The following is a 16,433-nucleotide window of genomic DNA, read 5'->3' as shown; positions in this document are numbered from 1 at the left end:
TAATGACACATAATTCATCCTTCACTGTGTTTTCTCTTGTTGCTTTCAATTAAATAAGTTGCTTATTTTAATCAAAACACCAACCACCTTAATCAAACCGCACACACACACACCTTGCCGGTTCTTGCATTTTCTTATCACTCCGTATGGATTATGCTACCAACAGATAAAACCACTCTCCATCGAAAAACTGTTCACTTTATCACACAAAAATCACTGCCGAATCACGCCCAACACGACTCGAATCGATGCAGCAATGGCGCGCGACCGGTTTGCAGCGATTACGGCGCCGAACTGACGAACCGCTCCTAAGCCTTTTTTTCGCTTCATCAAGCAACCGAAAACCTTCCCGACGGAATAGAATTAACGGATGTGTAAATATTTACCCAACGTGGTGTACGGGGCGTTGATGATCCGCTAGGGCGTTCCGCGCGAATGACAGACGCTGCCAACTACAGCCAGTGAGGCCGGTGGTTTGTGTGGAGTCGATGGGTGAACAATGGATGGCATCCAAACAAGACGAATAAACTCAACACATGTAATTCGATTGGACCTCGAAGACGCGATGTCCGTGAGTCACCTGCTGGATGTGTGTGTGTGTGGGACAGACGATGCAGTTTGTTTGCCGTATGACCGAACCGAAACACGCTCCGAAACGACAAATCCGATACTAACTGTGAAGAATATCTGACGCAATTTTCGGCCCACCATTACATTGATTGACTCGGGTCGGGTCGGTTCTTTTCCCTTTTTTCCCTTTTCTTTTGACAAATTTTACTTCCATTTCTTTCTTTATATCGGCTTAACCCTTTTACATCTCTCCCTCTCTCACACACACACTCGTTGAGTTGTATACAGGTGGTTTTGGCGTGATTGATAAGATACAGGTTTATCAATTAGTCGCACACCCCATGTGCTTCGGCAGGTTGTGCGGTGTGTATAAAGCCTTGGCTTTTGCTTATCTTCCGGCGGGTTACTGGGTCTTTAAAGCGACGGAAGCCTTCATTTGGAAGTAGGTAGTGGCTTATCTATTTTCTGTTCTATTTCTGCCATCCCGGACTGTCACCCCGAACGTCTGCACTGACATCCGTTGCAGTTTGTTGCATGGAAATGGGGTTTTGTGTCATTTATGTGTGAGGCACTGGTTTGAAGGCTTGGAGAAAGAAAGATAGAAGTGTTCGTCTGGTATGGTGGTAGTCCCATGAGAGCTTTCTTTTACTTTTTGATCAAGACAGGCCTAATGAGTCTTTGGGCATAAAATGTAGAGTACGAGTAACGCAGATTTCAGAAGATATCTTAAAATTCCAAGAGGCCAAGAGTAATACATCTTATTAGCCTGCTCAGGGTTGAGTACATATGGATGACATGGCCAGGACTCTAATCAGTTTCTAGTAAACTCGGTATAGGGTTGCAGTTCTCCTGATCCTACAGTTTAAATCCACCTGATCCAGCCAATGAGCTCGCTGTGTTCCTCTACAACTCGTACCGAATGGGTCACTGGCGAAAACCTTCCTAGTGGGACATGAGTTCGTCGTCCTCATCATATGCCCTTCTGGATTTGACTAGCTTCTGGATATCTAAACCATCAAATAGCTCAGCTAGCTCTTGGATAATTCTCCATATCTTCTCACCCTACTCGTTAACACGCACTGGACTCGTACACTTAGAGGAGTACCGGACGTATCGTGCACTTCGTGTGTTGCTGGAATCTTCTGGATTTGGTAGTAGACATGAGTTCCCTGAAAAAATGCTACCGAGTGGGGGCTTATCACAGTCAGAGTCAAGAGTAATACTAATAGCCAAAAATTCTCGATTCAATGCAAAGTAAGCTCTCGAGACGTGGACGTAGAGGGAGAAAGTCCTAGAAGCAGTTCTGTTGAATCACATTTGAAAGTGAAAATCATGAGCTAATTAGTACTACTCCACCGTGAAAATGACTCTGGGTAATCCAAACTGAAACAGTTCTTATGATCAAGACAATTTCAGTTTCCGTTTGCTCATGCCATGCCGGATTTTAATGCAAGAAGCTTGCCTCAAAAATATAATTGATATACTTTTCTGTAAATTTACACCAAATCCAAATCCATATCCATGGATATCAGATATCAGAAATATAATTGAATCTTAATCGAGCATAATTAATGCGATAGCAACATATAACATTTCTGTGTACAATTTTTATCCTGGATATTGATGTTAAAACCTATTGGTTAATTTTTTGTGGCACAAGCGATACGCTTCGTTATGCGAACAAACGTTTTAATCAATTTTGTGAAAGTGTCGTCAAAGTGATTGATTGAACCCGTATTAAAATTATTTATCGTATGATGCAAGAATCGTACAACCTTTTTTTTTTTGGTCGGGGAATCATGGATTAAAATCAACTACAAAAAGCATCGATGATGGAACGCTACATTGAATGTAAATATGTTAATTAAATATTGACATTATCGTGGTAAAATATGCGGTCGAGCGTTAAAGAACCTTGAAGTGCAACCAGACGGTGAAGACAGCAAAAGATCTCTAATGATCAAACAAATCGCTTTATGTTGATTTTCTATGATGTATTTATATTCATGTCGCCTAAAGCAAATATTAATTAGATGAGGTGATTGATTGTTTACACAACGGTGACACAATACATCCTGTAAGGTCTTTATTTGTGTTTCAAAAACTAATTTTTCCATTTCATTTTTACTCTCATCTCGAACAGGTCCATCATCGAGCACAACAAGCGGCATCTATCAGTTAGGTCCGGGAAATGGCAATGAATCACTGCTGGCGCACCACACAAATCCCTCAACGACGACGACAAGCATCAACAACAACAATACGGCGAAGCAGCAGCAGCAGCAAAACCTGTACAGCAAACAACAACCACAACCACAGCAGCAGCAGCAGCAGCAAAAGCAACAACAATCAACGTCAGGCTTAGCCACCAGTCACAATCTTCTGCCGAGCATCGTGACTTATCCCTCTGCGGGTACATTCACATCCGGACTGTGGTCGGAGGACAACCCGTTCAGCTCGGCCACACCGCAACACCAGCAGCAGCAACAGCAACAACCGCCCCACTCGTGTGGCGTGAACGTGAACGTGACTGTGAACGTCGTGGCACGATCCATAACCGCGAGCACCATGACGACGACAACGGCAACGACGACCAACACAACGACCCTGGCACCCCCGCGACCGATGCAGAAGGTAAGCAAGTTCGGTCTCGTGTCCCAGCGCGAACTGAATAACCCTTTACATCTCTCCCCTCTGTTTCGTTCCGACCCTTCGCAGGTGATCCCGACGGTGGTCTACCTGATGTCTCGGATCGCTGTACATATGGAGATTGAGGGCACGGCACAGTGCCCGGCGCAGGTGATGCTTGCCGCCGCCCTTGGCTGTGAAGAACTAGGTATTACGAACAAATTGCTAGCCCAGAGCGTGTTCGGCCTGTGGATGACCAGTCCACTGCTGGAGGTACAGCTGAAACCCCACCATCGGCCGTACGCGGTGCGCGTCGCCTGGTCGAAACTGCTCGACAAGCACAGCCACGGGAACGAGCTGGAAAAGCTGTCCGACGAGCCAATGACGACGCTGCGAAGAAACGTGTTCTTCTCGCGGCGAGACGAGGAAAAGATCAAGTAAGTGGAGAGGGTTAGGAGATTTGGAAATCTTGTATTGATTGTAAAAGATTGGATCAATGAAAAATCCTGTGCAGATCATGAAATGTGATACTGTTGGAAGAGATTGCATACATTTAGGCACTTTGAAGTTAAGATTAGAAGCTCCGTCGAGCTGAGCATATAATTAAGTGTATTTTCTGTTAATTACTATAACTTATTTAATTGGGATTCACTTGTGAATGATACAATGAATTATAATTCTTATTTCCCTAGACGATCAAACTCTATTTATGAATTTATCTGTAATTACTCTTCTTAAGCTTTCGTAAGATGATTTAAGTCATTCGAGAACCTTGCACACATCTGCAACTTTTTCCATTTCAAATGAATTCAAATTGTGTACGATAACGATTAGTATTTTCTCTCTCTCTTTTTTTGCTGTTGTTGTAATTTTCCTTTAACCTCAATATAATCATTACGTACGAGCCATTTCGGGCCAGTGATGCGAGAAATTCCGATAGCTCGCATGTAGCAGATCTTCTTACTGACTCGCATATGATAGAAATGGCAGAGCCAATGTGGACAATTCCCGGAATATCTAGCTACATGACGTAGATGATTAAATTTTCCGAGAAAAACGAGATACTACTTCGCTTTCTGCTCCTTCCTTTATGTGTATATTCTTGTTTTGCAACAGTTTTAATGGAAACGGTTTTCTACAGTTGATATTGAGGTGATGTAGCCATTTTGTGGAATGAAAGTAACATGGGAAAAATACTTACTTGCACTGCATGACGTGTTTTTATTACACGTTTTCACTCGTACACGGTATTAATTCCACAATTATGCTATCAGCCTTAAAGTATGCAATCGGTAGAGCTTCATCGTTCGTATCCGTGTAGTTGGTGGTGGTGGTGGCGGTGGTTACTAATGAAAATAATTCCCTAGCAACATGCCCATGCCGACTATGGTTTTTAAAAGAAGCTATCATTTTTCACACCTTACAGAGATCCCCGGATATTGGAGCTGCTGTACGAAGAGGCCCGACACAACGTTCTGCTCGGTCGGTACGTGATGGAACCGTCGCAATCGATCATGCTCGGTGGCATCCAGGCCCGGATAGAGCTGGGCCCGTACAACTCGCACACGCACACAACCAGCTACTTCCGGTAAGTATTCCTTGCTCTGGTTGGGTTTCCATTGGCGTGCTTTAACACGGTTTTTTCTACTGGCTTTTTTTTTGATTTTGTAGGGAAAACCAATTTCGCTTCCTACCGGCACACGTGGCAAAAAGTTCAAGCTGGTCCTGGTTACCGATCAGCCAGCGATCATCGGCCGAGGTACGGCTGTTGGAACAGTTCAAGCGTGTCCCAACGACAGCCACTACCAAGAAGCTGATGCGGAAGTATCTCGAGTTTTGCTGGGGTCTTCCATTCTATGGGTAATATTGGAGGATTTTTTTCGACTTTTAAACGCTGTAAGAATCGCTAACCTCTACCTTCCTCACATTCAGTGCGGCTTACTTTCATGGACAAGTGGAGCAACCGGTACGTGGTCTTATGAGTCTGATGCAGCAAAAGGATCTACCCGTCCTGATAGCGGTGAACGAGCGGGGGATCTTTGTAATAGATCAGATCGAATGTGTAAGTTGTTGTTGGAAATTTCGTCCAGCACGAGGGGCCTATTGCTTATTTACTTATTTCAATTCATTCCAAAACAGACACTTTTGCTGGGGCTTAAGTACGAAGAATTCTCATGGGAGTACGCTAAACCGAGCAACGTCAACGATCCCGAATGCTTGCCGTGCATCTTTCTGCAGTTCGGCGCGGTGGAGAATGGCATTGCGGCCACGAAGCTGATGCAGATCTTTTCCCGCCAGGCCGCCATGGTGGATGCCTTAATTACGCACTTCGTCGAGCAGGACAAGCGACGGAAGGAGAGTGGAGCCGACGCCGAACAGGCCGGACCAGGTGGACTGGCGGATAACACCTATGTGGGTGAGTAGACGTACGAATTGAAAACGGTTCGACGAGTAGCTTGATAGACATCAGACATGTCCGGCTCAATATGTCCGATGTAATACGATGCCTCCTAAAGGTGACGAGAATATACTGCAAAAAAAGAGTCGCAGTAAGAGGGCACGATACGCAACGGTTTGTAATGATGCTTAGCTATTACTGGCAGACATGAAACCGGTCACAAAAATGCTTTCCCAATCGCTTCAGTTTGAAGTGTCGTTCCCAAAAAGGGAACGGAAAACAAGCAACAAAGATGAAGGATGGTTCCTAGTAAATCATCGTTTCTTGGAACAATCGATAGCACGCACCGAACAAATAGCGGACGCAGCAAAATGCTCCACTCGGATGGGTGACACAGAACGGGGAATTTGCTGTCGCGTACAAAACATTCCAAGCACAGAACGGAACAGATTGCAAACGATGCGAACGCGAAAAGAAGGAATCTATTAGCTTCACCCTGAGAGGTCGGGGTCGGGTTCTTAATGTAAGGAAATTTAAAGTGTAGGGTGAAGGTATTGGTTTAAACGTTGTTTTATGTTAAATTTCTGTTTTTCTATTTATGTGTTTTGTTTTTTCTGTTTTTATGGATGGAAAATTTAATTGAACTCAATCAAAGCAACACGAGAAGAGTCGCTTCAATGAGTCATGGATTGCTGAGTTTTTTTGTTTTCTAGGAGATCAATTCAACGTCGGCAAAAATGGCTAAAATGAACACTAAATAAACGGCTTAAAGGTAAATAAATTATAAAGGGGCGTTCGAGAAAGATGATTAAATATTGTATATGCTTGAGCTCGGACGAGCATCTATTAAAATTTGAGTAAATAACTTGAGAAAATAAATTTTAATCTTTGTTAGAGCAATAATCGCTGGAAATTTTGGCCTGATATATTGAGGCTTTTCGGGTCTTTATTTTTCCATTTGTTGGATGGACAGTCCTGCATACCGGAAGCACAAAAAATGCCGAATTAATAAACTAGCGAGAAGGACGTCAGGTTGAAGTAATCTACAACAAATAGATGGCAATATTAGTTGTAGTATTAGAGTCCTCACAGGGGTCTCTAAAACATAGGAACATAGTAATAAAGACTCTGCTGGACAGGGTCAGCGATTGAATATAACAAATTTGTCAGATATCGTTGGAAGAGTCTTGTAATTATTATGGTACTGGAAAACCCAGTCTTTCCATAGGCTGGGAAATGCTTCCATCCATCAATCTTCAAACCCAATGTTTTTAAACCATTTGTCCCTGTAAGTAAGCAAAGGTACCTTGTGACCTGACTTTCTGAATTAAGGTTAAATCGTAGTAAGCGTTTGATCGGATTAATGAGGTTAGAGATGCTCTTAGGACGAGAAAATTCGCAACAATAAACCAGCAATAGACCTTCCCAACCTACACGACACGGGGTGATATATCAAAAAGTTAGGTTTCATCTATTTACCCCAACCCCAGGATAAACCTTTCCATACACGCCTTGCTGAACAAACAACAACTCACATGCCGTTTCTCTTATCAACTCTCTCTCTCTCTCTCTCTCTTTCTCACTCTCCATTTCCAGAACCAAACCCAATCAAAAACAATGGCATCGGTGTGCTGAGCAACAAGTTCGCCCGCCTCACGCTGGCCACGTTCGACGACGAAGGGCGCTGCATCGGCCAGACGGGCTCGTTATCGATAAGCTATTAACATTTAATTCTCATTTAAGTTTGGCACCACGGAACGGAACGGGAATGTTTGGGGATGGGGCACAGGAAAGAAGCGCAGCACAAAGCGAAGGACGTTTACCGAGCCGGGTTAAAGGTTGATTTACTGGCAGCACAAATGCGCAGGGAAGGTGAACAAATCCTGATGGGATTGACGATAAAGGAATCGAAAGCATGCTAGCAGAAAGAGAACAAAAAAAAACTAGAAGGCCAATCGAGTTGGACAGGACGGTGTGCTGGATGGTGTGGTAAACCAAGTGCACGAGTTCCGATGGTGTACTTTCCGTTTTTTGAAGCAGAACACGAGCTCCGTCACACGGCCATTGTTGTACATTACTATAGCACCACTATCCCTTCTTGCTTTCCCCTTCGTAGTATCGCTCGCTGTGGTTAGAATCAGTTAAAGAATCAGAGTAAGGAAAACTACGATACGGCATCTCACGGAAGAGGGGGGGATGGCTAACTATTGTATGCAGCACTGCGGAAGGAAGAGGATGGAAAATCGAATTTACTTGTAAATAGTGCGCTAAGAAAAAAGGGCAGTGTTTGCGATACACTCGGCGTAGTGGAAATGTTGTGAAATGGAAGATAAGGAAGAGTTAGGACCGTTCTTCTTCGACTGACATTCACCTTCCACGTAGCCACGCGTTAGATAATAATGGAACGAATAGGAAGCCAAGGGTAGTTGGAAAAGTCCCGAACTAAAGACTTTTACCAAATATAAGCAGTCAGTAAACAAACAGTAATGTATCACACAAACCTACATGCGGTGTTAGCTAAAACAAAACCAAATCCACGCAGTTGCAGTTTATCCTTGTACAGAAGAAAAAGAGCGAGAAAGGAGATCGAATCGGAACGAAAGGAAACAAATGGATCATTGTAACTAAAGGTCGTCATCAGTGTTATTACAACACAACAAAATGGAAATTTCAGGACATAGGAAGCAAGCAGCACGAAGGTGAAAATGGTGGCAACTTAGGAACGATGCCGAGAGAAAGAGAATAATTTTGTACTACTTTAATTTAATTATACTTAAGGAAGTATATATATATATATATATATATATATATATATATACACAAATACCGACATATACAGTGCATATACATCTAATCTATATATTTAGATATTTTGTACCACAATACACACACAAACACAAAACACATTAACACATGCAGTGAAGGAATCGCTTCCGGATGCAGGAAGAAAGTAATCAGCTGAGAAAGAGACAATTGAATAAGAAGAAGCAGAAAACACAAAAGATGGCACCAGAAGTATAAAAAAGGGAAAATAATCATGTAAAGAAAGTAAGAAAAGAAACGAAATGAAAAAAAAATCAATCATGCTTAGAAACGTTGCAGAATCTAGAATTGAGGTAGAAAAATTGAAAAAGAGAGAATCCTTACCTAGTAGGAAGTGTAAAGTGAAGACAAAATATGAAAGAACAGAGAAAAACAACAACAAAAACTGCAACTAAGCACTGTAATAAAGAGTAAAAAAAGAAACTTAATACGATAATATTTAGAGGACATAGGAGAAGAGCAAGAAGAAGAAGAATAAAAACAATCGGATAGTCAAAAGTCGGTATATACACTAATAGTAAAAATCATTAAAGAAAATATAATACACACGGGACAAGAAACGAACGAACCAAATACAGACAAAGCTAAAGACATACAAAAAACACAAACGCATACTTATAGCTAACGAAAGGAAACGAAAAAACTGCGTGACATACACACACACACACACACACACACACACACACACACACACCAGTAATCGATATCAATAGTGGTATGCGAAAGGGGCAAAGTGGTTAAAGCAAAGGAGAGAAACAAATTCTACTGCCGATTTCATTTTCTTCATGCACAAATGACTAAACGATAACGAAAGAAGAAGCTGGAAAACTGGACTAGGTTGGGATCGTGTATGAAATGAAAGGAAATTTGTTTCTCTTTGCAACGCAACTCCGTAACTACTCGGCAAACGCATACACATACATCATATACACTAACCATACACTAGGAAGTTGAAAGCAAAAGAAGAGATAAGTGAAAGTGAAGGACGATTTGATTATCATTAGTATCGTCTGACTGTGTGGATAAAAGGTGAAGCGGTAAAAGCATCGAAAAGCAACAATAACCAACAAAAAAGACGACATACACACACACGCGCAAGAAAACAGCAGATTATAAATAAATAAAAATCCAATAGAATTGCCGAACATGTATGAAAGAATTACACTACTTTTGAATAAAAAAACGGTAAATCAAACGAATTAAGAACAAGGCTGTTGTTTGCATTAGTTTGAAAGAAAAACAGTTCCTGGATTAGACAAATAAAGTTGTTAAGAGAAAGAGCGAGAACTCTTTATTTTACTTCGAAAGCTCTTAAGACAAACATTTAGACAAAGACCCAAACCACACACACACACACACCGATTTTCAACACGGTTTCATTCGTCCTCGTAGTCACTTCGCTCGCACGGTGACTCCAACTCAGCACCGAGATACGGACGAAGTCGTTCGTCCGCCCGCAGCGTCTTCCGCAGATGTGCAGCCTTCCTGCGATAGTCGTCCTGTATGTTTTCCAGTCTCATCTGCAGGATGTGTTTATCCCGTTCGATCGTTTCACCCTCAGCAATAAACTTCTCATACTCGGCATCTTCAAAGTGCTGCTGAAAGCGTGATAGAAACCGTTTCAAGGATTGTTCCTCGGTGATCAGATCATCGCATCGGTTGCGTAGCTCTTCCTCGAGCCGTTGATAGAAGCGACGCAGATCCGTCGTACAGTCACGGTACAGTTCCATCACTTGAGCGCGTGTCGGTGCCCGTTTACTAGTGTCCCCTAGGCGGAGCAGATAGGGCGCCAGGAAGTCGGCTTGCTGTTGTTTGATCTGTTCCTCTCGTGCCTTGATCGCTTCGTACTTGGCTAGCCGTAGTTGACGGGCCTCCTCGTTTCGCAGCGGATCGAACAGACTGTTGGTAAGCCGGGGTGAGTCCGTTTGCTTACGACGTTCGCTAAGCATGGTATCGATCTCGACCACACGGCGGCGAAAAGCATGCGAAGCGTGCTCTTCCGCTTTGAGCTGGTCCTTCAGCAGGAGAAAGAGATCGAGCTGAGTCGGCTGTGGGTCCCAGGGATTGGACTGTGGAACGTAAGGAAACGTTAGTGGGGACTGATTAGGAGCATGCCAATTCTTACCACAGCTTACCACATAGCCGGAAGTGCAGGCAGGATCGTAGGGTACTTCCTCGCCCATTTCGGACTTGGGAGGTTTCACAAACTCTCGCGTGGAGGCCGTAATGCAGTCCTCACCGTAATGGAACTGGAGAGCGATTTTGTTATCCTGAATGAAACAGTTCCGTACAGCGATATCCTTGACCGGTTCTTTGGCTGGATTTTGGTGAAATTTCTCAGTTATATGCTAAAAAAGGGAAGAACAATATTTTGCTTATTAAGTTTTAATTAAATTGCTTTGAATAGGATGAACTGATGTAGAAGCATAGTGCAGTACAATTAAAAATCGAGCAGATTACTGCTCTAACGAATCAGATGTGATGACAGCGCCACCTGTTGTTAGGTATAGAAAACATTGGTATCGAAGAAGAAACTCGAGCAAACGAGTGCGCGAGCAACAGGTGGCGCTAGTATGTTCATCATGGGAAGGTTTAATGCATGCGTACCGTCAATTTGCTCGGCTCCTTTGTGACTTGATCCTTAGGAATATTTTGAAACTCGCGATAATACAACCTTAAAAGATAGGGAACAAATCTATTAAGAAACCGCTTAATATACTCTGGCAATTTGGTTCACTCACAGATCATCTCGCTTTTCGTAGTGCTCCAGAATGTACGTTGCGTGGTAGATAAGGGTTCGCAGTGCATCGAAACGATACTGGTAGAAAAATCGCAGCTCATACTCATTATTTGGCGCTGCCCGGTGCTTCAGCAAGCGCAAACAATCCGGACGGCCCTTGTCAAAGTGTTCCTCCGTTTCGTTCGTCCGATACTCGATGCGTACGAGGTTGAGCAGATCGTCTCGATTCGCGTAAAACTCCCACCGACTAATCGGCCCATCATAGTCCAACGTTTCGTACGTGGTAATGCGCCGTACCAGCCCAATCAAGTTACGGTACGGTGCGAATCGTTCGTAGATAGTCTTCTTGAAGTAGATCACCTTCGTACCATCCGGGAAACGTTGCTCGAAATCGGTGCGCGACACGTTCAGCGATCGGACCCAGGACGTTGGCATGTCGAGATGCTTTTCCTTCTCGATCTCTTCCTCCGTCGTGAGCGGATCTTGATCCTCGGGGACGGCACAGTCTTCGCGCAGCTCGTACGGTTCACCGGGCAGGAAGTGTTCCCAATCGTGCCCGTTGGCAAGATCCCAGCGCATCTTCGCTATACCGGCCGCAGGGTCTTGCTTGTTGACGTAGTAGTTGTGATGGTTCCAGATACTCTCGATGGCGAGATAGTTGGGCGAGGAAACTTCGTGCCGGAAACCGGTGGACGGTTCCAAGAAGAAGGCACTCGGTGGTTGGAGCACCTGTTCGCCGGTGTTTGGATCGAGCAACATCTCGCGATAGCCTGGCTTATAGCACCAGGGAGCGTTCATCAGGACGGCTACCCAGGCATGGACACGGTGGCCTCGTTTGGGATCTTCGGGCGGTTGCTCCAGGCGCTCGATCTCTTCCCGCTCCATCGCTAGGCGGTTTACTTCTTCCGCCTGCACTTTGGCCACTTTTTCCTCCTCAATGTTAAGTAGATACTGGCTGCGAAGGTCGGGCGGTTGGCGAAGTTGATACTTGTTGGGAGGTTCTGGTTGTTCTTCATCGCCGCTTTCCTGTGAGGAAGAAAGTTAGACTGTTAGTTACAAAAATTGTGACACATTCTAGAGGACATTCCATCAGAGGACCTTCTTAAGATCTTATGTTGCGATCTTCATTTCTCTGGTTGAATTCTTGAGGCGTTTGAACCCTTCACCAAGGAGTCAGTTTGTTTCACAGCTCATCGTTATTCTTGCAGCGCTTGATCACCCAAAGAAGCAAACCCTTTTTACGACCGATCAATGACCGAAGCAAAAGCTGTGTTATTGCTGCCGGGGTCGCGGTTTTGGACTCCATTTGTGCTTCATCACTCTCCACCACACACCGTTCGTGAGGAACATGTGTTCCGCACATATGTCATGCCAGCGTTATTTTCGAACGTTTGTGTGAGCCTTCTTGCTCCCGTGCAACATACACTAATTAGCCGGTTAGTTTGAATAATTTTTTGGTATTTTGACGGGTAAGTGCCACTTGTGCGCGAACGGAAGAAATTAAGTGCTTCTTGGGACCGTGAACACCTACTGCTGGGTCACCGCTCTGCCTGCCGCAACGAGCAGGACAGGTCAAATTTCCTTCAAATTGCCCTCAACAGCAAGCAGGATAATAAAACTCCACCACTCTCTCTGCCGCTTCTTCGACCGGATGTTACCACCCGGTATGCGGCGAGTTTTATGTTCGAGCAAAACGAAAGGCTTCGTTCAGTTTGTGTGAGAGGATGAGTGGTTCTTGGTTTTTTTTTGTATCTTCTCTGGAAGCAATGGCCCGTTTGGTGGAATGCCACAAACAGCATCCGGCATGGTGGTTTTGTCGCGAACATTGTTACAGATTGGCGTAACCTGATGCAACACGTTCGTCTACTGGTACACTGGCAGGCGTAATTTGAGACGAGGTGAGACTGTTTCTTCATGATGTGTGAAGGTAGCTTCGTTAGGAAGGTGCACTCTTGGGTTAAAACGGAAGGAAGGAAAAAAAAAACAGCTGTTCAAACGAGGTCACGGAAGGAGTTGGCAAGCAAAATTCGCAACATCCAGAGTGTTTGGAACTATTTTTATAACATTGCATAGTTTCTGACAGGGATTTGAGTCTATTTTATTTACTACTAATTAGGGAAAGTTCTTATGTTCTCCTGCCCTAGTTCTGTCACGCTTCCTCTGTAAACAGTGGCTCATTCCAGTCGACCGTGGACCAAAACCTATTTGATAATCAAATACTTCCTTTTTACTGCGTAATGGATTTATCGAGCGACGTATCAAAATCTTACCTCATCTTCAACCGGCACAAAGGGGCAAACAACGCGTTGCTGATCGTTGTTAACCACTTCACGCGTTGCGTAACCGGACACAACGCATGCTGCAAAGCCATTTCCGATGAGAAAGCTGCAGAGCAGTGTTGCCAGTTCGAAGCTATTCGCACGGCGTCGTTTTAACACCTCGTCCGGTGATACTAAGCGGGATGGCTTTGGGGGATAAAAGATACAATGAAATGTGTTATTAGAGTTTGTTAGGTAAATACATTTGTAATACAATTTATTTTGAACGATAAATGAGACAGCTGTATGAAGAAAAATTGCGATCGAAAAGTGTCTTCTGATGCTAAAGAATCGAAAGCTTAAAGCCGCATTTTGTTAGTGGATTTCATAATAAAAATGAAGATTGTTCTTTCGTTCTTTCGTTTCAAGAAAAAGCCATTTCATTTTCCTACACAAGATTTTCCTTTTACAAATTTTCACACATTTTCCCAAACTAAAAAGATGGACACATTTTCGCTAGAAGGCAAAAAAAAAAACGGTAAAGTGCACAAGATCGATGCTTGACGAAAAATGACGAACCAAACTCTGGCAGAAGGGCAGCAGATGGATGTCAATTAAGGTGAGATGCTAGGAGCGACAGCGACGTAGTAGGGCAGTACGAGCAAACCCCTAAGACAGAAAAGCAATTTTCCCTTGAGCAAAAGGTGTGCTTGGCCGTTGATGAGGACGGTCCCACTGGTCGCTTTTTTCCACGGTCGATGCGCATAAGTAAGAGATTGCGATCGAGAAGGCTACATACACACACACACACACACACACATATATATACGGATCTAAACTGCACACACGTGTCCACTTTCACCGTGCATGTACTTGACATCAATCGGAACCGGAGACGGAATGGAGAACCGTGAAGCAAGCCAAAAAAAAAAAAAAAGCGAAAGAAAAAAAAAACACCCAAAATGAAGCCAAAACTAATGCCGGACAGAAAACAGATCCTTTTTTCGCCGAGTGGGGTAATTCCTCTTTCCAAGTCGTTCTTTTTTTTCCCGCTTGCTTCTTGCTGAATATGTCCTGTCGGATTTTCTTTTGCAATGCGAAGTTCGAGGCACCTTATCGCACGGGCAAGTACTCCCGCTCTCGGTCATACAGGGGAAAGAAAAGACCGCATCACAACATAACGCAACATCGCAGCATAATGCACACACACACACACATAGCAGGGGGCATATCGTTGACGAACGATCCAGAATGATGAACGGATCGGTCTGTGAACGGATTACGGATTGATGTTTCACCCGAGTATTCGCCGGTCGGGAATGTCTTCTGTGCGTACTTTGGCCGGTGCCTTTTTTCCTCGAGCCAAAAAAAAAAAAAGAAAGAAGAAAATCACCAGGTCACAATGGGGCAAGTTGTGTTTTGAGTTTCGAGATTGAGATTGAATCCCCGTACTGTACCGGGCGCAAAAATTGGGGGCCAGGGAAGGAAAAAGAAAAGGAAGGACCTTCAGGAAGGTGAGAGCATGTGGAAAATCGCTCAAGAATAAGAAAGCGTTCGAGGGGGAAAAACTGGGCTTTGCGCTGGGAGGGGAGAAGAGATGCGGACAAAATCTTCTACCCTGTCCGCTTCCTGCCTCTGTACGCTACTCCGCATCATCCCCTGTCCCTGGGCATGTACACATGTACGCAAGAAAACACGTTCCAATCCACCAACGACCGATTGGTGCGAATTACCGAACCGAATCCCAGCCAAAGCCCCATTTGCAATCGATGGGAGCGGAGGCAAGGAGGGAAGGTTCGCGGTAGGAGGACACGTAGAATGTGTGCGTGTGTTCCGAAAGCAAACGGCACAGATAAATTGAAAGACCCGCATACGCAATCCCGGTACGCAAGCGATATCCTTCGAGGTCGGTCATCCGGCCGGAAACCGAAAGTAAAGCGCAGCGAAAAGAGAGGGCGAAAAGCAACAACAACAACAAAAACCGTTGAGATGAAGTGATTGGATGATTGGCACCCCTGGGTAAGTACGGGAGTGAGCAGCGAGACAACATGAGGCAGAAGGGAAGGTGCAAAAAAAAAAACCGAAATCTGAGCCAAAAGCGTTAAGAAAACGGAAATGGAGCACTTTCGAGGGGCACGAAAGAAAAAAAATCCAACGACGCCAAGCAAAGCGAAAACAAATCATCACCAAAAAAAACCTAAAACAACGCATTTTGCAGTGAGAAAAAATTTACCAAAAACGAAAAAAAAGAAAGGAAAATGGGACGAAAAGCTCGAGGTGACAAACTGGGGAACGGTGACACCAAATACCGAGCGCCTACTGCTGCTACAAGGTGCACCACGACGACGACGATGACGACGACGACGAGTATGGATGGAATTGCCTTAAGATTTTCCACATTTTCCGATGCTGGAGTAGCGAGTCCAGTGGAAAACAGAACCGTGCCGAGTGGAGATGTGGAAAGATTGTTTCTTGTTGATTTTTTTTTGTACAGCCGGCACTACCACTACTATTCGGCGACTTATCACAGAGGCCACTTTTCCAAACATCCATCAAACGAAATGAAACACCCGGGAAATGGCAAAGAAAAGCAAAACAAAAAACAAAAAAAGATTGCGAAACAAAACCACACGCGTAGACCGACGAAGGAACCCAGGACGATGACGGGAACGGAATCGAAAATGAAACACTACCAAGGTAATTGCATTCGCACATTTATCCCTCCACGCACACACACACATACACGCGTATAGACCAGAATGTGAGATGACTTTTTGCCCTTCGAAGGGCCAGGATGAATTTTCCACACCAGCCTGAAGACGATTTTTGCCTCTGCATCTTCGCTGCTTCTATGCCGATGCTTTTGATGAAACAATCGTATGCCACGGCAGCACAAATGGCAGCACAGTGACGGGTGTTGGCCCCCAGGGGGAAAACTCTTTTCCCCCGTTTTAGGTGAAGGGGAAGAGTGCTGTTTTTCTTTACCCCCCCTTTTCTTCGTTTTCTACACTGCTTC

The 16,433-nt window shown here is 44.3% G+C and overlaps 2 protein-coding genes across 2 annotated transcripts in view; one reads left to right on the top strand and one right to left on the bottom strand.

Moving 5' to 3' along the window:
• Nucleotides 1-2,886: 2,886 nt before the first annotated feature.
• LOC126558078 (FERM domain-containing protein 8) lies at nucleotides 2,887-7,359 on the top strand. The gene is made up of 7 exons (XM_050214021.1): nucleotides 2,887-3,204; nucleotides 3,289-3,635; nucleotides 4,625-4,786; nucleotides 4,870-5,058; nucleotides 5,131-5,260; nucleotides 5,338-5,614; nucleotides 7,193-7,359. Exons 1-7 carry the CDS (start codon nucleotides 3,139-3,141, stop codon nucleotides 7,318-7,320), a joined length of 1,299 nt encoding a protein of 432 aa, XP_050069978.1. The 5' UTR covers nucleotides 2,887-3,138; the 3' UTR covers nucleotides 7,321-7,359.
• Nucleotides 7,360-9,795: 2,436 nt separating this feature from the next.
• The window catches only part of LOC126560053 (coiled-coil domain-containing protein lobo), a 150,731-nt gene continuing 144,093 nt past the window's right edge, over nucleotides 9,796-16,433 (bottom strand). The window contains exons 2-6 of the mRNA XM_050216214.1: nucleotides 13,430-13,624; nucleotides 11,161-12,185; nucleotides 11,027-11,093; nucleotides 10,555-10,767; nucleotides 9,796-10,488 (exon numbers count right to left, since the gene is read on the bottom strand). Coding sequence (XP_050072171.1) covers nucleotides 9,796-10,488; nucleotides 10,555-10,767; nucleotides 11,027-11,093; nucleotides 11,161-12,185; nucleotides 13,430-13,624 — 2,193 coding nt within the window. The remainder of the gene's footprint in view (nucleotides 10,489-10,554; nucleotides 10,768-11,026; nucleotides 11,094-11,160; nucleotides 12,186-13,429; nucleotides 13,625-16,433) is intronic.

The sequence above is a fragment of the Anopheles maculipalpis genome, chromosome 2RL, assembly GCF_943734695.1.
Source record: "Anopheles maculipalpis chromosome 2RL, idAnoMacuDA_375_x, whole genome shotgun sequence".
NCBI classification, from domain to species: Eukaryota; Metazoa; Arthropoda; class Insecta; order Diptera; family Culicidae; genus Anopheles; species Anopheles maculipalpis.
This window is presented reverse-complemented; position numbering and strand designations above follow the sequence as displayed.

What these genes read in the sequence shown, in the direction of transcription:
- LOC126558078 (XM_050214021.1), top strand. Translation starts at nt 3,139, where the DNA reads ATGACGACGACAACGGCAACGACGACCAACACAACGACCCTGGCACCC. An exon ending in TGGGGTCTTCCATTCTATGG is followed by an intron (nt 5,059 to 5,130) that starts GTAATATTGGAG and finishes CCTCACATTCAG; the next exon opens with TGCGGCTTACTTTCATGGAC. An exon ending in TAATAGATCAGATCGAATGT is followed by an intron (nt 5,261 to 5,337) that starts GTAAGTTGTTGT and finishes ATTCCAAAACAG; the next exon opens with ACACTTTTGCTGGGGCTTAA.